The following is a 25,744-nucleotide window of genomic DNA, read 5'->3' on the forward strand; positions in this document are numbered from 1 at the left end:
TGGGAATATGCGTGCTTCCATTGAAATGTGATTTTCAGGTATAAAGAAAAATTTCCCGACAAAATCCTTTTGATCACAAATTCATAACACTATAAGGAGGCACAAATGCAAAAAAAAAAACGATTTTTTTGAAACTTCGACACCGGGAACCCCCCGCCCCTTCAATTGCGCTCCCTTGCCCATCCATCCTGCGCTCATCTGTCAGTTTGCCGCCAAGCGCGGATTCAGGATTTGATTCTAGAGGGGTAGGGTTTGTTAATCGCTCTTCCCTCTTCCCTCTCACAGACAAATATAACTTGCCATCACCCCCCTATAACGCGCCTTAGATGCCTAGGATTTTAATAGTGATAAAAAAATATGTATAATCATAATAATAATTTGTATACATCAGTGCTTACGACGCTTTCATATAACTTCCAAATAATTGCAAATCACAGAAACAGATAATCTGAAAAGGCATTCTTCCCGACGTTTGAGATTTGCATTTGTTATGAGTTGGTTTAACAAGTATAGTAGCAATACATTCTCACAGCATTGACAACGTCATAATTTATACATGAAGTGTACATTCACCATTATCAGTATTTCAGTGAGCACTGCGACTGTGAACACAGGTCTGCAGACTACGGCTGCGCGAGCATGCAAATGGGGAAAATTCTGTTTCTTTCGTTCGTTTCCGATGATGTCTGGGGAAGTCTTTCCGTTATTGTTTCCTTAGTGGAGGATTTTTTTCTTCACGTCTTACCTTACTGAACTACCTGTGGTTTACCAACTCTTTTTGTCTTTTCAGATTTGTAACTGATCCCACACACGGTCGGGTTGCACCTTTACCTTTCTGGAAAGTTATCGCCACTGAAAAGTAGCCTTTGTTAAGCATATCTCGCATTCTCTTGATTTATTGACACTTTAGAAACTCTTAGTATCCATGCTGCTTTATTCTTCGAAAGTTAGCTGAAAAATTTGTAAATTGATGTACAGAGTGGTTTTGCGCAATGGAGGCAAACTGTAGGAAACGATTCCTGATGGATTAGGGAGTAAAGAAGGCTATAAGAGCGTATGGCAGGGGTACATCCACTTCACGGTGCAGGTAAAAGATCTACGACAGTGTAGGTTCCAGTGATTGAAAACACACATGTGAACACATCGGGCAAGTGGGAATGTTCTGCTTGTACTACTGTTTTAGCTCCACTATCAAGAGGACAATAATGTAATGTTGACCATGACGGCGGCGCGCTCACACATCGGAACTACTGTTGCCGACTCATTCCGTATGGACGTGCGTAGTACGCCACTGAGAGACAGTGGCCCGGTATACCAGAGACGAAAAGACCAACGTTGTCGTTACATATGGACCGGCAAATGGCAATGGGCGGGCGGCAGCATGATTGTGCCGTGAGAATTATCCCCATCGACAGCAACCGCACCATAAACTGCACCAGAGTATCGTCGTTTGTGGGAATGGCTAACCATGAAAGGCGGGTACGCACGGTCTGTACCTCGAAGGAACAGGTATTGAGCGCTGTAGGCACAAAACAGGTGGCCCACCAGCATGAGGTAAACAGACCACCGTGTGGAACATTCTCCACGACAGCTGCCTTTATCCATATCAGGCTTTATTACCTACGGACTTCCTTCCGCGGCGACGGTTATGTCGCTGTTTCGTCACACAGGCCACCACAGAGCTGGGATTCCTGTCATCCATGCTAGTCACAGATGAAGCTGCCCATCCTAGTCACAGATGAAGCTGCCTGTCAGAGGGGCGGAATCGTCAACTATCACAACACCCCGATTATAAAGTCTTGGGCTACAGAAAATTCCAATGGTTTGGCTGCAGCGAACCGTCGGCACCGGGTTACTTCAGTGAGTGGCCCGTCATTATCGGCGATCACCTTATGAAACTACCCATCCTTCCACAATGCCTCAAGAGGCGAAACATATCTGCGCTTCCTGTGGGTGGCCCAGTCTCCCTGCTGGAAGATATGCCTTTAGTGGTAAGAGGGGTAACGTAGCTACTACATCATAGTACTCCGACTCACTTTCTCATTTCCGTGCGGAGGCATCTCGACAATGCCTACTCCCCACGCCTATGGATCGGCCCACCCATTCGCCGGACCTCAACCTATTAGATTTCTAACTGTGGGGAACGTGGAAGAAGTCGTTTATGCGGAGCCCATCCAGTACTTGCAGACACTAGAACAAAGTACTCATGCCGCCTGCAACGCCATTTGGTTGTAGATATGAGCGTCGGCGTGCTTAGAGGCTAGTGGGGACATTCAAACATCTTGTCTAACGCTGACCTCATCACGGCTTCTCGTGCACTGCACTGTATTGTACAAGCATGAGCAGTTAATACACCGAGGTGACAAAAGTCGTGGGATATCTCTTAATATCGAGTCGGACCTTCTTTTTCCCAGCGTTGGGCAGCAACTCGATGTAGCATGAACTCAACAAGTCGTTGCACAAATACTGATCCTTTCTGCCTCTATAGCCGTCCATAATTGCAAAAGTGTTGCAGGAGCGCGATTTTGTGAACCAACTGACCTCTCGAGTATATCCCATAAACGTTCGATGGGATTCAGGTAGGGCGATGTGGGTTGCCGGATCATTCTCTTTAATTCTCCGGAATGTTCTCAAACCAGTCACGAATAGTTGTGGCCTGGTGACATGGCGCATTGTCATCCACAAAATTTCCATCGTTTCTTGGGTACATGGAGTCCACAAATGGCTGCATATAGTCTCCAAGTAGCCGAATATAACCATTTACAGTCAATGATCTGTTCAGTCGGACCAGAGGACCAGTCCATTCCATGTACATAAAGCCTACAGCATTATGGAGCCACTACCAGCTTGCACAGAGCCTTGTTGACAGCTTGGGTCCATGGCTTCGTGGTGTCTGCGCCACACTCGAACCGTGCCGCCAGCTCTTACCAACTGAAAATGGTCTCGGGCCCAACTGACAAGTCAATAGCCCAGGGGAGGAGCTGCAGGCGATGCCGTGCCGTTAGCAAAGCCACTCGCGTCGGTCGTCTGCTGCCATAGTCCCTTAACGCCCAATTTCACCGCACTATCCTAACGGATACGTTAGTCGTACGTCCCACTTTGATTTCTGCGGTTAATTCACGCATTGTTGCTTGTCTTTTAGCACTGATGACTCTGCGCAAACGCCGCTGCTCTTGGTCGTTAAGTGGAGACCGTCGGCCACTACGTTGTTCATGGTCAGAGTTAATGCCTGAAATTTCGTATTCTAGGCACAGGGTTGAAACTGCGGATCTCAGAATACTGAAATTTCTAACGATTTCCGAAATGGAACGCCCCATGCATGTAGCTCCGACTACCATTCCGCATTCAGAGTATGTTAATTCATGTCGGAAACCTATTCACATGAATGAGCACAAATGACAGCCCCGCCATTGCACTATGCTTTTATACTCCATGTACACGATACTACCCCTCTCTGTACATGTGCATATCGGCTATCCAATAACTTCTGCAACTCCAGGTGTATGTCCACATAACCTTTCCCACTCCTTACCGTTTCGTGGATCGTTTCCTACAATTTGTCTCCATTTAGCAAGATAATTCTGTAAGTGAAAATGTTAACACTTTTAGAAGATGCTCTTTGGAGGGGGGTAGGGTTCCATAAATTTAAGGAGAGATGCAATCAATAAAACCGAGCATGAAATCTTTTTTTACATTTGGTTATTTATGACTTTCCGGCAGCTGCAGCTTTTGTGAAATCAGCAGCATCCTCAACGAAGGAAATGGGAATAAACGTAAGTTTGTCGAACAACAGAACACGAACATGCAAGTTTCGATGAAGTTTCCTTGAGTCCGTTCTACTGAGAAACTGCCGGCCATTAAAACATCGGATTGCAACAGTCAAGCAGTCTTTGACCCTCTTACATATCGAACAGAAGCTTTCGTGCACCCGCGTTCTTTCTTAGAGGTAGACAGTTGTTTTGGTTGAAAATCACTGTTTTGTAATAATAATACCTTAGCCTTGCACTGTCGTGTCTTAAAAGAATTAGTTACTACTGCAGTACATTGAAGACGTAGTTGAATATACATTCGACCAGTACAAGATCCCTACAACAAACTACGAGACACGTGTGAAACAAACCGTCAACGGTGCCATCACCTGCCAGAACCGTATGCTGCTTTCAAGAGGGGACCGCCACTTATTTGCTTTCTGGTGTTCTCACGTCGACATATGCCGCGATACATTAGTCCGTGTAAGGCCTTTTTCTTCGCTTCTGTCTTCGACTGACCGTGTTCCTCCACAACAGATTACTTGTATGCCATGTAACGTAAGTTGGTAGAGGCTTTCGTGGGTTGCGATGTCCTTTTCTATACGACATCCAGTTGACGCCGAATACAGCTGTTTCACCTGAGTAGCAGCAATCGCTGTAAACATCCGTAAAAATCAAGTGCCAGAATGTCTACCCATACTTCCAGCCTTCATCACCTCCCGGTAATCCAGTGCAATGACATCCTGTATGTTGTCCATCTTGTCTGTGACAGACACCCGGAACGTCTCTGCGAGTGGAAAAACAGTCATGTACCACGACCAACTACCGCATTCGGTGAGGCGACAGGAACTCTATTTCTCTCGGTTCCTTCTCAATGTAAACCTTAAACTTTATCCATTTTTACTGACATTTTTATGTCAGTGTAATAAATAGTTGATTAAAATTCCAGCCCCCATTCTTAAAACAGTTTAATGATGTTTATTTATTATGAATATGAAGCACAAGCACGAAAGAACGAATGCCGAGGTCGCTGAACATGGTATGAACAAAAATGGTTCAAATGGCTCTAAGCACTATGGGACTTAACATCTGAGGTCATCAGTCCCCTAGACTTAGAACTACTTAAACCTAACTAACCTAAGGACATCACACACATCCATGGCAGAGGCAGGATTCGAACCTGCGACCGTAGCAGCAGCGCGGTTCCGGACTGAAGCGCCTAGAACCGCTCGGTCACAACGGCCGGCTCGTAGAACCCCCTCAGTAATGACTGTGAGTGTTCTTGGTGTAAAATAAAAGCTAGGCGACTGACGGTGTCTTTCCGCAGAGTAACGTTGTATGCGGAGTGCCTGATCATATATTAAGGGACCTCACGGCTGCCCCATGCGTGCAGTACGGTGAACTGGAGGACAATTGTTTCGCATTATTATCCGGACAAACTAGCGGAAATCGTAATCACGTCCCGTTTCGGTGTGTTCCCGTAGCAGTAGCGTCGACAACGACGCTTCCGAACGGATCCATTCGTATGCTCACACTGCAGTATGACAGCTGCTCAGTCAGTTCGAGTTTCAGCTGCACTCTACTTGCTTTCTCTAAATAACTACGAGTGGAGAGCGGTAATATTCGTTCATTTTTGGCTGAAATTCAGCTTAACAAATTCCTTTTGCTTTCCTCTGCTCACAGCACGTTTAGGGCACAGACGAGGTCCATTACTAGACTGGAGCAACTGGTGTAATGCAGTGCAGTGAAGACAAGGGGCCCATGGAGCAGGAAGGAAATAAAAGGAAGAAACTAAAATGGAAAGGAACAGTTAGTAAGGTCGGCCAGACAAGTGAAGTCGTTCACTATATTAAAATAATCAAAGTTGGTTTCCGAAGTCCTTAAGAGGCAAAGGTATGCCAATCATTTACGTATTCAGCCAGGTCAAAGGTTAATAATAAAGTAACTGAATCTATTGAACGATGACGCCTAGAAGTGAGCAAATGTTGCGGACGAGTCTATGACGAGGTGTAAGTGACGTACACAATGATGTGCAAAAAAAAATCAGCTCAAGGTTTCAATTTAGTCCTTAAAAGTGCTACACAGGCTAATCAAGAAATAGCTTTGTATTTTGAAATAGTTTATATAGTCCACAGCTGTTTTGGCCACAGCATGCCCCGGAGGTAGGATTTAAAATCTTGTTTCGTGTGTGCTTCAAACGTAACATTAAAGACACTAAACTGGGCTGGCAGATACTACGCCGTTTCGACTTAAAGATACGTTTACCGACTTCTTAAGGGTCTGGAAAACTTAATTCTTACGACGAAGAAATGTAATGCACGAACTGTGGAAGTAGATATCCTCGGAGTAGTGAAGCAACTTAAATCACTTAATAAAAGCAAGTCTTCCGGTCCATACTGTATACCAATTACGTTCCTGTCAGAGTATGATGATACAATAGCTCCATACGTAGCAATCATACACAACCGCTCGCTCGATGAAAGATCCGTACACAAAGACTGGAAAGTTGCACAGGTCACATCAATATTCAAGAAAGGTTGTAGGAGTAATACCCTAAATCACAGGCCCATTCATTAACGTCGATATACAGCAGGATTTTCGAACATACGAGTATATTGTGTTCGAACGTTACGAATTACCTCGAAGAGAACGGTCTTTTGGCACACAGTCAACGGGAATATAGAAAACATCGTTCTTGTGAAACACAACTAGCTCTTTACTCACACGAAGTGTTGAGTGCTACTAACAAGGGATTTCAAATTGATTGAGTATTTCTAGATTTCCAGAAGGCTTTTGACACTGTATCTCACAAGTGGCTTGTAGTCAAACTGCGTGCCTTTGGAATATCGTCTCAGTTTTGTGACTGTATTCGTGATTTCCTATCAGTTTGGTCACAGTTCGCAGTAGTTGACGGAAAGTCATCGAGTAAAACAGAAGTGATTTCTGGCATTCCCAAGGTAGTGTATAGGCTCTCCGTTGTTCCTTATCTATACAAACGGTTTAGGAGACAATCTGAGCAGCGGTCTTAGGTTGTTTGCAGATGATGCTGTCGTTTATCGTCTAGTAAAGTCATCAGAAGACCAAAACAAATTGCAAAACGATATAGAAAAGACATATGTACGGTGCAAAAATTGGCAATTGATCCTAAGTAACGAAAAGTGTGAGGTCATCCACATGAATACTAAAAGGAATACGTTAAACTTCGGATACACGATAAATCAGTCAAATCTAAAGGCCGTCAATTCAATTAAATACCTAGGAATTACTATTACGAACAACTTAAATTGGAAAGGACAATAGAAAATATTGTGGGTAAAGCAAATCAAATGCTGCGTTATATTGGCAGAACACTTAGAAAAGAATAGCAGCAAGTTTTGTATTATCCCGAAATAGGGGAAGAGAGTCACGGACTTAATACAGGATTTAGGGTGGACATCATTGAAACAAACGCGTTTTCCGTTGTAGGGGAATCTTCCCACAAAATTTCAATCACTAACTTTCTCCTCCGTATGCGAAAATATTTTGTTGACGCCGACCTACATAGGGAGGAACAATCATCATAATAAAATAATGGAAATTATAGCTCGCACGGAAAGGTATAGGTGATCGTTTTTTTCCGCACGCTGTTCTAGACTGGAATAATAGAGAATTATTGTGAAGGAGATTCGATGAATCCTCTGCCAGCCACTTAGGTGCGACTTGCAGAATAGCCACGTAGATGCAGATGTACCATAGATGTGTCTTAAAAACAAAAGTCATACTAAAGTTTTGTTATCATTGTAAAAAGCTACAAAGATTAAGTGTAGCGCCTAAGCCCTAGAAATCAGATGATATGGACGTTGTGGGCGCATATGGTGTCCTAGGAACGGAGGTGTCGGAAAGGATCAATCCACAAATTGCTTGACGAAACTTTCAGTACCGAAGAAAGATGAAGCGTCGAGTGTAAATTCTCTGGCAAACGTATAAAAATAACAAAAAAAGCACTTCGACGAGCTTTGTAGGGACGAGAGACTATAAGAGCCCGTAACTAAGACTTACGATGACATTTTATTTACGGTAACAGTATTAGAGAAGGAACGTTGCTACTCACCTTATAGCAGAGACGCTGAGTCGGAGAAAGGCACAACAAAAAGATTCTCACAATTAAAGCTTTCGGACGTTATGGCCTTTGTCAAGAATAGATTTACATACACACACACATACAAACGCGCGCGCGCGGAAACGCAACTCGCACCCACGACTGCGGTCTCGGGCAAATGAAACCACACTGCCACACTCCGAGTTGCGTTTGCTCGAGTTGTGTGTGTGTGTGTGCGTGTGTGTGTGTGTGTGTGTGTTTGTGTGTGTGTGTGTGTCGGCAGAAGGAAGATAAAGCTGATCTACCTTATCTAATTATAGATCATCAGAAATAAATATTTCAAATCGTATTTCATTCCGTTAACCTACTGTACATACTTATTAATACTCCTATCGCTTAAAAGACAAATCACTTTTTGACAAAAAAAAGATTAATGCATGAAATTCGTTCATAATGCACTAGAAACCCGTATCAAAATATGTTATATCTTATGATATATGCATGCTAAACGTCTTCCAAGGCGCCTTGGTGTTATACTTGACTTGTCGAACATTATCTGTGCGAGCCAGGGTAAATGTGCACATGGCACAAAAATTTCATACGACACTGAATGTTTTGTAGAATTACGATTTTGCTCTAGCTACACCATTTATGGCATTCATGTTTTTCCAACACAGACTACTTCAGACAAGCCGTGATAAATCATCGGATGACTGGTTGCAAAATCAAAGTATTATGCATATATCTGTGTGTCGAAGACTTCATACTCATTACACACATATGAACTGAACTCCGCCCAAACAGGCCGTATGCCTGTGAGAATTAATGTTGTGCGACCGCAGAATAGTGTAATCTATCTGACACCCGGGTTTTGTGTGCCACGGATTGGCAGAACTCAGATGTTTGTTGGTTGCTTACCTTCTGACTGCTGTCGTGGCTCCGTGATCATGCTGCATTTCACGGTTTTCTTAAGATTTTGCTGACAGAACGGACGCCTTCTTGTTGCTCGCCAGCCGTCTCGTCTCAAACTGTTGCAATGCAACGGCGTAGGCCGCTACAGGGACCCGTGCATTGTTGAGAACTGCGTCACATCGCGATTTGTTGTTTACTCTTAGAGGACATGCGAAAAATAATCACCTTATAATTCCATAAACTATCCAGCAATAACAGTACTGCGTTATTTGACTGGGGCACTTGGGGCAACGTCCTGTGATACCAGGTGACAAGGAACCATGGGACACAAATAAAATAAGAAAGAATTTGTAAAATAGAACAGTCTTTCGCTATGGTAAAATAATCAAAAAGTGTTCTGAAAATACTTAATAGGCAAATATACAAGCTGGTAATTTACTTCCTTTAGACACATCCTGTGGCGAACTAGGGTAAGGCAGCAAGAGCGTGTACTCTTGGCGCTGATGCTGGCGAGAGGCCGTTCTGTGCCGGATGAAAAAGACTGTGTAGAAAGCAGAAGGGTAAAAGTTAAAGAGAAAGAAGGATGGTCAAGTAGGAGAGAGTAGAACTGCACTTTGTGTTCTGCATTAGGGCAGGTCTTGTCATGGGGGAAGCCTCGTCAGAGAGGTTCACCGCATGAGCGTCTAGGGAAGTGATTCCAGTGGTGGTTTCCCGTTGCCTTCCACAGATGAAGATGGAATGATAATGAGCACAACACAACACCCAGTCCCTGAGCGGAGAAAATCTCCGACCCAGTCGGGAATTGATCCCGGGCCCCTTGGCCTGACAGACAGCCGCGCTGACCATTCAGCTATCGGGGTGGACATAGAGTAGAAGAAGGAGGCAGAAGAACAGAAAGGATTGAAAGATACTAAAACGAAAAGAACCAGGGAGGTACGAAGGGAACCATGATGAGATTCAGGTTGTTCTGTACGGAACAATAGCTCCATAGAACGTGCCTTTCCGTGGTATGGACGCGCATGTTTCTTGTTTTCGGCTACTAGAGGAAGTCACTCCCGTTATGCCAAGCTATCCAACCTAAACAAAGTTTGCATCTGATTTTTGTTCGTTACGATTTTGTATTGATCGCAACGAAAAACGAATCGCAGTTGCAAGCACCACGATTTTACACTATGTGCTGGGTGCCAGTTAGTCTGGCTACTCCACTGCCCAGGTCAAAGACCAGTCTGAATTAGCTCTACCGAGTGAGGTGGACCAGTGGCTAGGACATTGGATTCGCCTTTGAGAGGACGACGGTTCAAACACGCGTCCGGCCGTCCAGATTTAGGTTTTCCTTGATTTCCCTAAAACACTCCAGACAAATGCTGGGAGGGTTCCTTTGAAAGGGCACGGCCGATTTCCTTCCCCTCCTTCACAGCATCCGAGCTTGCGCTCCGTCTCTAATGACCTCGATGTCGATGGGACGTTAAACCCAGTCTTCCTTCCTTCCTTGAATTAGGACTCGAACTTCATTTAACTGTAAATCTGCAGTCTGTAGAGACTATTCAAGAAAGCTCCGTATTTCGAAATAGTTGACATCATAAGCAGATTTTTGTTGCCACGCCAAGCGACGGTGGTAGGATTTAAAAACTTGTTTCGATAGTATATCCAAGGTAATGCTAAAACTACTAAATCCAATGCGTGTGGTTAGTGGGTACGACGCCATCAGCACCTATAGGAATATTCATTGACTTTTTAAGGCTCTGACAAACATAATTGTTACCTGCAAGAAATGTAAAGAACTAAGTGTAGCACTATGTCTTAAAAACATAATTTATTGAATCCTACAGCTTTCTTGTTCAATATAAAGTACCATAAAGGCTCAGTACTGCACCAAAACCTTGAGCCGGCCGGTGTGGCCGTGCGGTTCTAGGCGCTTCAGTCTGGAACCGTGTGGCCGCTACGGTTGCTGGTTCAAATCTTGCCTCGGGCATGGATGTGTGTGATGTCCTTAGGTTAGTTAAGTTTAAGTAGTTCTAAGTTCTAGGGGACTGATGACCACAGATATTAAGTCCCATAGTGCTCAGAGCCATTTGAACCGAAATCTTGAAATCTGAGCGTATGAGCGCTGAAGCTGCATACGGCCCCTTAGGAATGCAGCTGTCAGAAGGGATCATTCGACACCCTGCTTGATTAAAGTTTGAACATCTCTAAAGAAGACACATCAAACGTTAATTATTTAAGAAACGGATAGAATCAACGAAGATAAATGACTGAACATTAACTAGACCTCTACGGTCGCAGGTTCGAATCCTGCCTCGGGCATGGATGTAAGTGATGTCCTTAGGTTAGTTAGGTTTAATTAGTTCTAAGTTCTAGGCGACTGATGATCTCAGAAGTTAAGTCGCATAGTGCTTAGAGCCATTTGAACCATTAACTAGACTTACACTGAAACTTTATTTACACAAAGACTGACAACATTTACTCGCAATTAAACCTATGGTTTTAAGTAATGAAGTTAAAAGTACAGGAGGAGGAGTAACACCTCATTTAACATCCATAGCATGTGAGGAGAGCTTAAAAATGATATAATATCTCCTTATATTTACCTTCTGTTTCAGCTCAGCTGATTATGATTAAAACTTCATTTAAAGAAAAAATACAGAAACTGTCCGGTGCGCACGACTATGAGAGCTGATATCGAACTACTTTGACGTACAAATAACATTCGTGGTATATCTAACAGAACCCGCAACTACTTCAAAAGCTCAGCTTTCCATAACTAAGCCAAAAATATTTTAAAATCTTACTATCTACCCTGACACAGGAAATATTATATTGTCTGGGAATAATATCAGCAGGAGAAGGTCGGACGTATGGTCAAAGGATTGTTTGACTGACTTGTAAGCGTAACAGAAATGTTGACAAATATTGACAGGCAGATCTCGAAGTAAGTCGCTACACATCTTGAAAAAACGCGCTTGGAAAACTCCAAGACCCAACTATCGGCGAATAAACTACAAATAATCTTCAGCCACCTATGCATCCATTAGACACCGACCACAGAGATCCCGGTTTCAGTCCCTGATGGAAGTGGGGACTTCTCTTCGCTCCAGTCCCCCTAGGACGGCCCCATATCTACCTCAACTTGCTGTCAAAATTAGTACCGCGGGCCCGAAATGCCACCCCCAGTCCTCTCCGTTGAGGCGCGGCGGATAGATATGGTGCATTCTACCTGCAGGCAGGCTTGTGCCACATCAGGACCAACGAGGTAATGTAAGGGCCCTGCGGCATACGTCACAGCATATGGTACAACAGGTCTCTCGAGATGCAGCGACCGTCTCCAGTGTGGAGCGAGTTATTGTTTCTGACCAGTTTAATACTTTGTAACTGCGTGCGTAAATGCGAGTACACTTACGCTCTCGATAACATACGACGTGGTTAAGGGCTTAATGTTTATCTTTCCATTGACATACTGATTTCCCACCTGGCTCAGGACATAGCCGAGAGTCCGCGAAGTATGTCAGGCAAGGCGACTAATGTGACGACACAAGTTCCTTGCAGGGCTCGTATTTCCCTTGTATCCCGCCCCACAGAGACCTATGTATCCATCCTGCAGCGATTGTGCAGACAAAAGAAGGTAATTACAGCTTGCAGATCTGTGCGTGGAGGAGGTACAGTCCTTCACGTATGGTTCAATAAAAAGTATCCATGGGCATGTACTTTACAGTAACTTGCAGAGTAGAGTTGAAGACGTAGGCTAGATACTTCAGTAGAAAATAAATTAATAGACCATTTTGCACGTAGTAGACCGAGGAATAGTTCACTTAAGTAAGGCTATAATTCAGGTCGCTGTTGTTGGGCCTTCCTTCCGAAGATTGGTTTGGTGCAGCTCTCCACACCACGCTGTGCAAGCCTCATCATCTCCGGATAACTACTGATACCTACACCCGTTTGAACCTGCTTACTGCACTCATCTTGTAGGCTCTCCCTACAATTTCTACCCCACGCATTCCCGCCAGTACTAAATGTCTTTGATGTCTCAGAATGTGCCCTATAAACCGATCCCTTTTTCACAAGTTGTGTCCCAAACTTTTTTTCTTCCCAGTTTATTCCGTTCCGTACCTCCTCATTGCTTATGCGATCTACGCATGTAATATTCAGTATTCTTCTGTAGCGCCGCATTTCAAAAGCTACGCTCCAGACAAACACTTTCAGAAAAGACTTCTAACACTTGAATTTATATTAGACGTTAACAACTTCCTCTCCTTCAAATATGCTTTTCTTGCTGTCGCCAGTATGCATTTTATATCGTCTCTACTTCGACCATCATCAGCAACCTTGCTACCCAAATACCAAAAATCAGCTGCCACTTTTAGGGTTTCATTTCTTGGTCTAATCCCCTCAGCCCTGCTTGTTACACGTCGACTGCATTGCACTACTTTTGTTTTGCTTTTAAGCGTATACATTTCGTAAGCAGTCAACATTTTCCCTACATATTTTTGCTTATGTACTATTTTGTCTTGCAATGCGATGTTAGACTTTATTTCACTTTTTGTTAGATTATTCTGTGTTGTAATTACTAAATTATTCATCAATGTTTTATTCTCGGTGTGAGAGGATTATCCTAGTAGGTGAACACAGATTGTCCTTAAAATGTTTCGTTTTGCATTTAATAAAAAATTTTCTTGGGTAGTGTGCAGTTTTCGTTATGTGCAACGATATAGTGAAGAATAGTTTTTCACATCTTGATACATCAGCAAAAAAAAAAAAAAATTGCCTCACAAAAAAGTAAAGCATCCGGAAGACATGGTCGGACATCATTGTATACTCTATCGACGTATATGTAAATGATGAGAGCAGTAGTTCGCTACGATAGGTAGTAGGGCCACCAGAAAGAATTAGTATTGTTCGTATTTTGTGTTTTTACTAGTCTTGGTAGTGTATATAAGGGATGTGAATAACGCCATACGTCGAATGATCATTGTGGAGGACACGGAGATAACAGCATTCTCGTGTGTGACAGCACCTGACAGAGCCTGAAAGAGGCCTCAATGTCGGTCTCCGTTTGGTTGGCTGGTCGAATCGTGCAATATACAGATTTTTGAGCCATTCGGGTTTGACAGCGACCCAAAGTCGAACTGCATGGAAACGTGAGAGCAGGCAAATTCGTCGTCGTTCTGGTGGACCACATGTGACCACCACAAGGGAGCACTGCCATATTGTGCACCAGGTACATCGTAACCCCTTCACATCAGCGTCTGCCAACTACAAACAAGTAATGGACTCCCTGGAATATTCTGCGTCATCCCGCACCATTGGTCGGAGCCTAGCAACAGTGGGACTGGGGGACTTCCATCCCATGCATAGGACGCCATTAACACCACAACACAAACCTTTGCATCTGGAGTGGTGGCATGAGCGGGAAGCATGGACCGCTGATGAAAAGCATTGCATTGTGTTCAGTAAAGAGTCACGGCTCTCCACTACCCAGGACGACCATCGTGGCAAGTATTCCGGCGATCTGGGGAGAGGTCTCATTCTTCGAACGTTTTGGAGAGCTACAATGGTTTATTCCTGACGTCACGGTGTGGGGTGCCATCAGGTACCACCTAAGATCCCGGCTGGTACTGACCCTAGAGAATTTTGACAGGACTACGGTACATCATGGACATCCTATGTCTTTGTGCAAAAGAGTTGTGGTGCCATTTTTCAACAACATAATGCTCGCCCACACGTGGCACGTGTCTCTATGAGCTGTCTAAGTGATTCTGAGGTACTCCCGTGGCTGACAAGATCCCCATATCTGTCCCCTGATAGAATATGTGCGGGACCACCTCAGGTGTCAACTCCGTCCCAGTGCCAGTATCCATGATATTAAGGACCAATTACAGACGTTGTATGGCGGCTTTCCTCGGGAGAGGGTACAATGGCTTTACGACACCATTCCCAGCTGAATCAGTGCATGCGTCCAGGCCAGATCAGGAGCAACATCATACTGATTAAGTACGTTCTCACTGCAAATTTCTTTGTAAATTTAACTACTTACCCCTCTGAATTCATTAAGATTCATTTAGTTTCCTCCTTCTCCTCTGGGTGCTTCGGTTTTTTCAGCAGGCAGTGTATTTTGCTTTACTAAAGTACAGTATTTCAAATAAAACCGTATTTTTCAATTCTTACAAATTTTATTTCTTATTCAAGTAGGAGGAGAGCGTTCAGGATGATGGTGTAGAATAGTATAGGTGTAACCGGGAAGAGGAGGGGGTCTGGCTGTGACAGACGATGTGTGGTGTGTGGTCGACGTTTTGTTGACTCGAGAATGGGGTGTGTGGGCAGGTGAATAGGTGAGAGAGAGGTTTTTTTTTTTTTTTTTTTTTTTTTTTTTTTTTTTTTTTTTTTTTTTTTTTTTTTTTTTTTTTAAGAAGTGGAGCCCTCCACGCCCACACCGGCATGATGGCCAACTCAAAAGGTCTACTGCCATCTCTGCATAAGGGTTAGTTTCACTAAAGTGAGTTGTCGCAGGATGTGGGTACTGCGATGTTTGCGTACATCTAGTTAAGGTTAACCATTAATACACGCTCATCTGGAGATAGATTGGGTCGAAGTCTAACGGAGGGTAGAGGTTTGAAGGGCAGAGGGTAAAAAGTGCCAAGGCAAGAGCCAAGCGGAAAAAAAACCTCTGCGATAGTTAGGTCGGGTGGAAAGAACAGTAGCGGATGTCTTGCTGCCTGCGATAGGTTGTGCAAGGGTAGGCTTTGTTAGTAGTGGGTATCATGCATGTCGATACCTTTGACACTGTGCGGTCCTGTTGCTCGGCGGCTGCCGATGGGTGCCGGTGATGAACTCTCGATCAGCGTCAGCAACCTGCAACAGTTAGGTTTATCATCGTTTTTGTGTCCGATAGGTCATATATCGGATTCACAATGTAGGGTGATGTTGGCGATTTGTTTGTGCGCCAGTGGGCGAGGTCGTCGGTTTGCCTGCTGTGGCCTGTTGTTCGGCACTAATAGCAGCTGGTAATTTACAGTCAGCGTTGCTGATATGCAGGGGCTTGCCGACGTTTGTCGCTTCTTGGTGTATGTTCGCTTGCCATAGATGGCTATGCCCTAGCTAGTAGTGTCATTGGCCGCTTGTGCTTTCACCTATGTTTGTGGGAGAGAGGGCCTCATTAACGTATAAGTACTTGCCCCTGGTGCCCGTGACGGTAGTTACACCTCTGTACTGAACGCTCAAACCATGGAAAACGTCGCCTAGAGTAGCACGCCTTCTTACATGCCGACGGCAGTCGACGTCTGCGTCGAAACCCACGTGAGGCGATGCATCCCATTTGGCAATGGTGCGACGCTCGAGCAAGAGGTTAAGTTGTGCCGCTGTGGTTAAGCAGTCATGGATCAGGGTGGCTCCTTAACACTTCAGACGTCGGAGTCCATTTTACGACGTGTCGTCGCCTTCGTCAGGGCGTTATGCGACTGTACACACCACTCTGTACGTCTCTCTGACTCCGTAGCTCGCGAACACATATCAAACTTTGATGCACCTCATGATGACATCCACCGAACTCAGCATTTGGCTTGAATGAAGTAATAATGCTGGTTTCTCGATGACAGTACTCATCATCCTTCACGTACATGCTATCAGTCAGATTGAAGTTAATGTTGACTAACGCGAACGGAATAGTTCTTGGAAGACCGTGAGCGATGATGTTTTCATTGGCTTCAGCAGTCTGATCGACAAATCCTAACTCATTGCCAACACTATCCTTTTCGTCTCTGTACAACCTGACAGCACTCGTCATAATCTATTTCGGTAGCAAATTTCGACGTTATTTTTTTAATGTGAGGTTGACCTCAGTTACAGTACAGTCTGTCAAAACAACTTCTAATATTTCTAGATTAATCTGCCGTGTACTGGGACCATACTCGTAACCTCTTGCATGAAGAATCCACTCTGTATGTAATTTATCTGAAACTGAGAAGGAAATGCTTGATAACGATCGTGCCTTACACAAATAATACTCTTCCGTCACATTTGACTCAAATAAAGAAAGAGTTGTACGCCGTTGTTGTCTAGAAGACACCGAGGGCTAGGTTCGGCCGCATGACCGGGAAAATTTTTCTTCCTCCACGCACAACGCCTCCATTCCTTCCGGTGTGTGAGAGTTGTGTCGTAAGTTTATCTGTTGACTGTTGTTGACTTTAATGGATTTGTGTACAGTGCGTTGAAATGATGATGATGAGAAAAGGGAGAGTTTGAAATCTGGTGCCGGCACATAGCCTTCTCCTCTTGAACAGCACCGATGGGACTGCCGAGCTTAACGTCGTCATCCGAGAGGCGTAACACCATCAACAGTGTCACATGCATTCACTCCACTATAAACTGTGAAATTAATTAGTTCGTTATTTAATTTCACGTTCCAGGGATTATTTGTGTAATCGATATTAATTATGTAGAACGAGTCATTTGACATTCTTATGATACATCTATACATAGTACAAAAGTGTATGTATAGTATGTATGTATCTATGTTCTACATCTAACCCTAAACCACTGGACCGATTTCAACCAAACTTGGTACACATATCTCTTACTCTTTGGAAAGAATCACTATGGGGGAAGAACAGCCTACCTCCCAGAGAGATGGCCCGCAGCACGTGGTCTAGTGGCTAGCGTTGCTGCCTCTGGATCACGGAGTCCCAGGTTCGATTCCCGGCCGGGTTGGCGATTTTCTTTGCCCGGGGACTGGGTGTTTGTGTTGTCCTCATCATTTCATCATCATCATCATCATTATCATTCGTGAAAGTGGCTAGATTGGACTGTGTAAAAATTGGACTGTGTAAAAAAAATGGGACTTTGTTCGGACGCTGATGAGCGTGCAATTGAGCACCCTACAAAGCAAACGTCATCCCAGAGGGATGGCACTGAGAAAGAAGCATAACTCCCGATGCACTGATATGCAGACTACTTTCATCCAGTATTTGAGAATAAGAGCACTTACTGACTTGCAACAAACCTTACACATATTTTAAACCATTCCGAGACTTTTTCTCGCGGACACCCCCCACAAAATGATAAAAGAGAAAAAAGTTTATAGTTAACTTCATTTTCGCTGTTAATGCAGTAAAACTGCCGCATCAGGCATGACCTTTTAATTTATTACTTCTTTACTAATAACTGTGTGTGCAACACAGTTTGCAGACAGTATTCTAATATACCTCTGAATGTACTTGCAAAAATATATAATTGTACGACACACAATTCAGGAGATATAACGTCATAAACACTAAGATGCGTGAAACACTGCCGCATCATGCACGACCTTTCAATTTTTCACTTCTTAACTACTAATTCTATTCGCATCACATTTCATAGACAGTATCCAGTATATCTACAAAATTATATCCTTGTCGGACACATAGTTCAGGAGCCGTCATTAAGCACTGAGCTGCGTGAAAGCGAGATTGCAGGGCGAAATTCGCTATAGATACAGGTGAAATATGTGTGAAATATGTTAAATATACGTGAAATATATGTGCGTACGTTGGCAAAGCCACGGATAACACGCTCCTCCAAAACCCCCGGATCGATTTCAACCAAACTTGGTACATATATTACTTACTATCTGGAAAGAAATACAGTGGGTGTAAGAACCAGCAACTTCATATTGAGGCTGATGGGCAGAACGGGAACAAATGGACACAGAAAGGTAAGAGGAAGCGATAGAAGGAGAAAGGTGGAAGGCGGAGATGGGCAGCGAGAGAAGGAAGGAAGAGAGCAGGGGAAGGAGGAGATGGACTAATAGAAGACTGAAATAAAAACATACACGGACAACGCCGAGCACTCAGCCAGTTTATATATAAATATGGCCCTATTCTGACCATTTACAAGCTTTTTATATATAGATGTAAATTAGTAATTCCTACCCACCATTTTTTACATATTACATAAATATAAATTCTTCTGTTGAATAGAAGGAGCTGCCAAGGATAAACTTTCTCAGGTTGTTTCCAGATTTAAGTTTGCCCTCTGTCAGACATTTTATATCATTCGCCACATGAATAAGAATTTGCGTGGCAGCATTGTTGATCCCTATGTGGGCTTCTTTTGAACTGTAGTGAGTTATTTACAACAAACGTCATGATGGGATACATGTACCATGAAGCAGTAGTCGAAATACCTAACTCCTTAAAGATAGGTCTGCAAGATGACTAGGGGTAATCACTAAACGTTATTCGTACAGCATGTTTTTAAGGAATGAAAAGTTTTTTCTTGAAAATGAATTACATCAAAAACATTACTGAATGAAAATACGCCAAATGTGTTGACTTACTGATTTATCTCTCTCGAAGATTTGCAATGATTCAAATACAAACGTGGCTCAACTGAGTTGTTTTAGGAGTTCAATACAGTGGTTTCTTTTTTTTTCACTTTAAATTGTCATTTATAAGGACACGAAAAATTTGTTAAGTTACCACTCTAAGAGCGACGATGACCTTGCTGTTTAGCGCCCTCCGCCATAAATCATCGTCATCGTCGTTATTATTTCCCTGCTATGTGTTTTCATTTCTCATTGGTGTTGCACCGCTAGATGTGCAGAACTAAGTGTACTGTCCTTTTGGAATTTAAAGCCATACCATTTGCAAAAAACTAATCAATAATACAGGATGGTTATATTTAAACTTTCGCTACTCGAGTCAGTACAGACGGAAAACTGTTTGCCTATTGTACCCAACTTGATAAGAATGATGCTCAGACTGCCCTGCAGGGTTTGCGTTGTTAGCAGTGTGAGGCATGGCTTGCCATTGGGCGGCGGTAATGGTGCGTTGACGCAGGGTTGAAACACAAGCAGTGTGCATTATTGCATTGTAGTTGCGGACAATGGATACAGGTCTCGACAAAAAAGGCCTCAGTCGTAAACCTGTTTTGTCAAATTAACAACAGTAGAGCTGCCGTTCTTCGCGACTTCCAACGCATGAAAGGAATACAGAGAAGTCTTCTTTCTGCACCGGGTTGAACAACCCGGAAGGTCGAATTAACTGGCGATTTTGGAACTGCTCCTGGGAGAGGCCGACGGCCAATTGCGCCAAGATAGTAGATGTTACTGTTTCCATGGCTGAGAATGCTGGACGCAAAGTGTTCTTCAAGCAGTGCACGAACTGTGTCACGACAGCTGAACATTCCATGGTCCATCGTTGTTTCGGGCAGCAGTAGAACCATCTGTAGTGAGGATCCAGGCTATCTCGGATGCAGATGGTTGTCACACTGAGCAACGTTTGTAACCTGGAACGTAAATATGGTATGCAATTAACAAATGTTACCCTCTCTCGTCAAAATTATTTTTTTTTTCGTTATTTCTCTTGCGCATGTCCTTACAAATGCTTCCACGATCATCGTCATTCGTTTTTCATGCGGAGGGTGTGTGTGTGTGGGGGGGGGGGGGGGGGGCGGCTCTCATGTAGCGAAAGTTTAGTTACAACGACCCTATACTTTAAAGAACATTATTCACCATGTATCCCGTTGTTGTATGTATGTTTCGATTCATTACAGTTCTAGTGTCATCTGCAAAAAGAACTAATTCCACTTCTTGTATTACGAGGATCATTCAATAATTAAAGAGACAAATTGGTCTGGGGAAAAACTGTTAGTAGGGAAAGTTTGGTACTTTTATGGTTTTAAGTTGGCATCACTGGGATGAGCCCTGATCAGCTGATGTATCAACATTGTTTTGTTTATAGCCGCTTGAAAGATCCACATTAGTTGAACGACGTTCTGTTATTCGTTTTTTGCTTGCTGAAGGCAAGAAACCAGTGAATATTTACTGCAGAATGTCTAACGTTTATGGTGAATGCTGCATGATTCGTGCAAATTTTTAGAAGTGGGTAGAGCAGGTCAAAAATGGTCGCGACTCAGTGACTGACGAACACCGTTCTGGCCGACCAGTTGCAGTTTCAACTCCCTCACTTGAGAGTCGAATTGATGAAATTATTCGTGCCGACCGCCATGTGAGTGTGGAAATGATAGTTGATAAGTTTCAAGTTAGTACTGGTACAGTTCATAACATTATCTGTAACAAGCTGAAGTACCACAAAACATGTGCAAGATGGGTCCCGAAGGAGTTGACGTGGCTACTTAAGGGAACAAGGTTGAGAATGTGCACAGAGCTAAAGGAACGTTACAAAAGAGAAGGTGAGCACTTCCTCAACAAAATTTTAACCTGTGATGAAACTTGGGTTCACTATTATGAGCCAGATCAAAAAGACAAACTATAGAGTGGAAGCACACCAACTCACCTGTCAAGAAAAAAATTCAAAACCCAAGCATCAGCAGGAAAAGTCATGTTGACGGTGTTTTGGGATGCTGAAGGTCCAGTTTTTTGTGGTTGTCTCGAAGAACAGCATACAATGAACTGCCAATACTACTCGGATATGCTTTTAAACAAGGTGAAGCCAGCCATGAGAGAGAGAGATCGTGGATATCAGAGGAGAGGTGTGATTCTCCAGCAAGCCAACGCACGTCCTCATATTGCTCAACTAACCCGTGAAACCATCGACAACATGGACTGGGAAGTACTGCCTCATCCCCCTTACAGTCCTGATTTAGCACCTAGTGATTTCCATTTGTCCGGTGCACTGCAGGAGGCTTTACGTGGAATGAGTTTCCAGGACAACTGGGACGTGAAAAGGTTTGTGGGAAAATGGTTCAAACATCAAGATGAAGAGTTCTTTGCAGCCGGAATAAAAAAGCTTGTAACTCGTTGGAACAAATGCATAAATGTTCTTGGGGATTATGTTGTAAAGTAGAAAACATATTGTTTTGTAAAAATAAACGCTTTTTTCTCCAGACCAATTTGTGTCTCTAATTATTGAATGACCCTCTTAGAAGGAAGGTCTTTTATATATATAAGAAACAACAGAGAACAGAAGACTGAGTGATCTGGATTTTAACCCAGTACATCGGTACTAAAAGCTGATGATCCGTAACTCTACAATTTTACACGATCACATCTCGTCTCCTTGTTGGCCAAATGCTAGCTCTGAAAATTTCTTCCACCACCAAGATTCGTGAGGGCGTGTTCTAGTGACACCAGCTACGAGAGTGTGTCACGTGACTCCATGTACTATGTACACACATTAGAAGTATGTTTTAACGTTATTCATACTAAGACTGACCCCAGTTGCCTTATGAACTCATCACACAAGTTTTTAGATTAATTGTTAATGTAGTATGTACGGCAATCAAAGCTCTGTATTAATCATCCACTTTGAATGTAATCTACGTGAAGCTGAGACAGAAAGGTTCGTTACCAGTCATCGTTTAGGTAAATAACGCTCTTTCGACATATATGACTGATTGTTGTCATTATAATACAACTTGTGAAACTTAATCACACAGTTTTTTTTTATGCAAGAATGGCGCTGAGATTTCCTTTCACTGTTTACAGCAGGCCAATTGATGCAAAGGGAGCGCTAGCGTCGCTTTCTGAACTGGCTGTTCCCGAAGAAGTGAGATTCTGGGAGATGAAACAGTTGATGAACGAATGTGAGACGTTGCCGCCACCGCCACAAGCAGCGTTAAACGGATCTCTGAAAGCTCTATCGCTGTCACAGGAGTCCGAGGCGACAGGGCGAAGCATCTCCAAGGCTACTCACACACTCCTCAGCGGCGTCGTACCAGGTAACGAACAGCGACGATGGGATTAGAGAGTGTAGGTATCATCCTCTCAACTCACACTGCGATCATCGCAGGTGTGACCTAGTAATAGGCTCAACGGATGGAAAACGAAATTTGAGTGCTGAAACCAAAATGTGTTAGATTATGGCATAGTCATGGCTCTATTTTTAAACTCTAATATTTATTAGATCATTGCCATAAATCATCTTCAATTGTTTAACAGTAACGCCTGGATAAAATTGTTCTCTAGACTTTTTCTTTTCTTGCATTGCCATTTTCAGCATGTTGCTACTGCATATTTTTAATGCCATTCATACGCCTTCCATTTTGTCAATGTCTTGATCTTTTCCTGTTTTTAGAATGCAGCAGAGAACTTCTTGGGTCCATTTATCATCCATTCGCCTGGCTAAATGTCCCCCATCTTCAATTCATTTTCATTGTGGTCGTAATGACGACTTCCACTCTCCTTCGTTCCTTGATTCATTTGGATTTTCCTGTCTCTCCTATTTGTTCCCAACATGCTGCTTCCTATTGCTCATGGAACAGCCTCAGTTTTTGGACTGCCCAGCCTGCCGGAGTGGCCGAGCCGTTCTAGGCGCTTCAGTCTGGAACCGCGCGACCGCTACGGTCGCAGGTTCGAATCCTGCCTCGGGCATGGATGTGTGTGATGCCCTTAGGTTAGTTAGGTTTAAGTAGTTCTAAGTTCTGGGGGACTGATGACCTCAGATGTTAAGTCCCATAGTGCTCAGAGCCATTTTTTGAACTGTCCTTGTCTCACAGGCAGGAGTCAAAACTACTAATAAAAACGGACTGTAGATTTCCAGTTCTTCACGAATCAGTAACTTAGTTTTGAAAATTCTATTTTGATTATCCAAATCACTCCAGGCTTTTTTCTCGTGTATTTATTAATTTTTTAATTTAATTTATTGGCCTTTAGCTTACACTATACTGCCAGATTATACTCACACAAAATGTACAACTATCGACAGAAAATTAGCGTTAGAATATCTGTTTGCATACTCGCACAGCTTGTAGACGGAAATCAATGTAAAATCAAATTTAATAGAAAACTTTTGTACAGGCAATTGTCAGCGATATGTTGGTCTTACATGCGTATGACTATGGCAACAGAGAATCTCTACATCGCGTGAAAAAGTCTATGATTCTGTGTTGTAAACAAACGCATATGGCAATCTTTACAAGTTTTTGTATAAGGGTCGTAGTGCTTCCCTGTAGGCCGGGTACCCAAAGAAAAGGTAATGTGCGCCCTCTTTTCCTGCACAAGAGCAGAAAGGTGTCTATGATGTGCAGCCTGTGAAGATATTTACGGAAACATCCGTAGTTAAATTTGAGTCTGGTTATTAGACATGCGAGGTGTCGAGACACAGAATTTGTATGAGATTTTGTGGAATAGGGGACAGACTATTCAGATGTTGTGTACGTCTTGCCCTTATGTCTTGTTGTTTCCTCCCATTCCAGATGATAGTCTTCTATCGTGCGTCTGTGTAGGATACATAGGTAATCTGTACTTGGGATTGCAGTGCAGGTAGTATGCCATGGGCACAGCAGTTTCTTTGCCTAAGCAGTCGACAGCCAGGTGCGGTTCGAGAACATTTTCCCAAACAAACGACTTGGCACCTCCTCCTCTCCGCCCCCTTTCCCTCGTACACTTTCACCCCTGGCAGTTTTCGCTATTTTTGATAAGCACTGTATACAAATTTTGCACTTGGGCGCCCCAAGCAGCCGCTGCTAATTTTGACACGTCCTGTATAGAAATCTCACAGTTGTTATGCCTCTGGTGCCCTTCTTAGCTTGGCGCCCTAGGCGACGGCTTGTCTCGCTTGGGCCTACAACCGACCCATTCAACAGCTCCACTGCCATAGATCCCACAGTGTGTTTCCACCCCAGCGAAACTAATGTAATGGCCTTTTTTATGCGTCGATTCCAATACTTCGGTAAACCTGAATTTAATGAGGTTTCCGAGAGGTGCTAAAATTTTTAAATACTGTTAGAGCAGATAATCAGATGCTTTCATTCATGAGAAGAAGCGAAGTGCTTCCACTATAGCAACAACTTCCGCAGCCATGATACTCGACCTTGCTGGTAATTTGAATAGCCCAGGCTTCCGCAAATACGGTATGCAATACGCACTTCCGACAGGGTCACTGATTTCGGAGCCGACAACAAGGATATTTACTGCCTCCGGATACTGTATTAAAAACTGTTCCCAAGTTTTACTGTTGTTCTGAGCCTCATTCAGTCAGTTATTACGTTCATCTCAGACAAATTCAATGGGAATAGGATGATAGAACTATTGACTTTACATGCTCTAATGATCTTCCCTGTAATCTTCGCCGGCCGTGGTGGTCGAGCGGTTCTAGGCGCTTCAGTCCGGAACCACGCAGCTGCTACGGTCGCAGGTTCGAATCCTGCCTCGGGCATGGATGTGTGTGATGCCCTTAGGTTAGTTAGGTTCAAGTAGTTCTAAGTCTAGGGGACTGATGACCTCAGATGTTAAGTCCCATAATGCTCAGAGCCATTTGAACCATTTGAAATCTCCTGAGTATCTAAATTCACTTATGCTACTGCAGGAAGAGTTCTAATGATCGGGAAGTGTCAAGTTAAGTACTGTACGGTTTGGTTTGAAGCGACAGATTTCAGATTGTTGGATGCATATTGATTCCTTTTAAGAAGCAATTTGGCGCAGAGATACCGGCGGCGAAGATGGATAATAGGGATATGTGCTTCAACCAAGAGTGCACCGGTAGGCGGGGAGCATATTTCTGCCAAACAAGCACTTTACATTGGAATTTATTAATTATGTTAAGGCAGCTGCCAGTTGCAGATACATAATAATCACTCACATAATCAATATCTGGACTACCAACATACAGTAATCTGTTAGTGCCGTGCCGGCCTTCAGGTCTCGCCGCCACGTATTCTGTGTGCGCCTTTCGTATCAGCTTATGGCCGATGAAGAATCCGAGGTATTTGACACTTACTTCGAAGTTAAGAGGTACGGACCCAGTGCTATTACCACTGGCAGATTAGTTCTGTGCCTCGAAAACAATGTTGCATTTGATTCAGCTGTGGATGTAACCAGCCTGTTTCTTGTGAGCCAGTGTTGGAGCGCGGACATTGCGGTTGGCATTTGTGACTTGCAGTCTTCATGGGATGTACTTTCCACGTAAACGTATACATCGTCTGCATATTGCGAATCTTTCACCTTCACCAGGAGTATCTTATCAAGGGCAATAGTGTAGATATTAAACGGACGAGGGACCAAAACAGATCCCGTCCTTTATGTACGACCTGTAGCAACCAATCAGAGAGAAAAGACAAAAAATGTTCTGTGTGT

The 25,744-nt window shown here is 43.5% G+C and overlaps 1 protein-coding gene across 1 annotated transcript in view; it reads left to right on the forward strand.

Moving 5' to 3' along the window:
* Window positions 1–25,744, forward strand: part of LOC124547812 — a gene marked incomplete at its 5' end in the record, with an annotated part of 204,065 nt that overhangs the window by 149,756 nt on the left and 28,565 nt on the right. Inside the window, one exon of the mRNA XM_047125132.1 lies at window positions 22,157–22,389. Within this exon, the coding sequence (XP_046981088.1) occupies window positions 22,157–22,389 (233 nt within the window). The remainder of the gene's footprint in view (window positions 1–22,156; window positions 22,390–25,744) is intronic.

This window comes from Schistocerca americana, chromosome 1, assembly GCF_021461395.2.
Source record: "Schistocerca americana isolate TAMUIC-IGC-003095 chromosome 1, iqSchAmer2.1, whole genome shotgun sequence".
In the NCBI taxonomy this organism is placed as follows: Eukaryota; Metazoa; Arthropoda; class Insecta; order Orthoptera; family Acrididae; genus Schistocerca; species Schistocerca americana.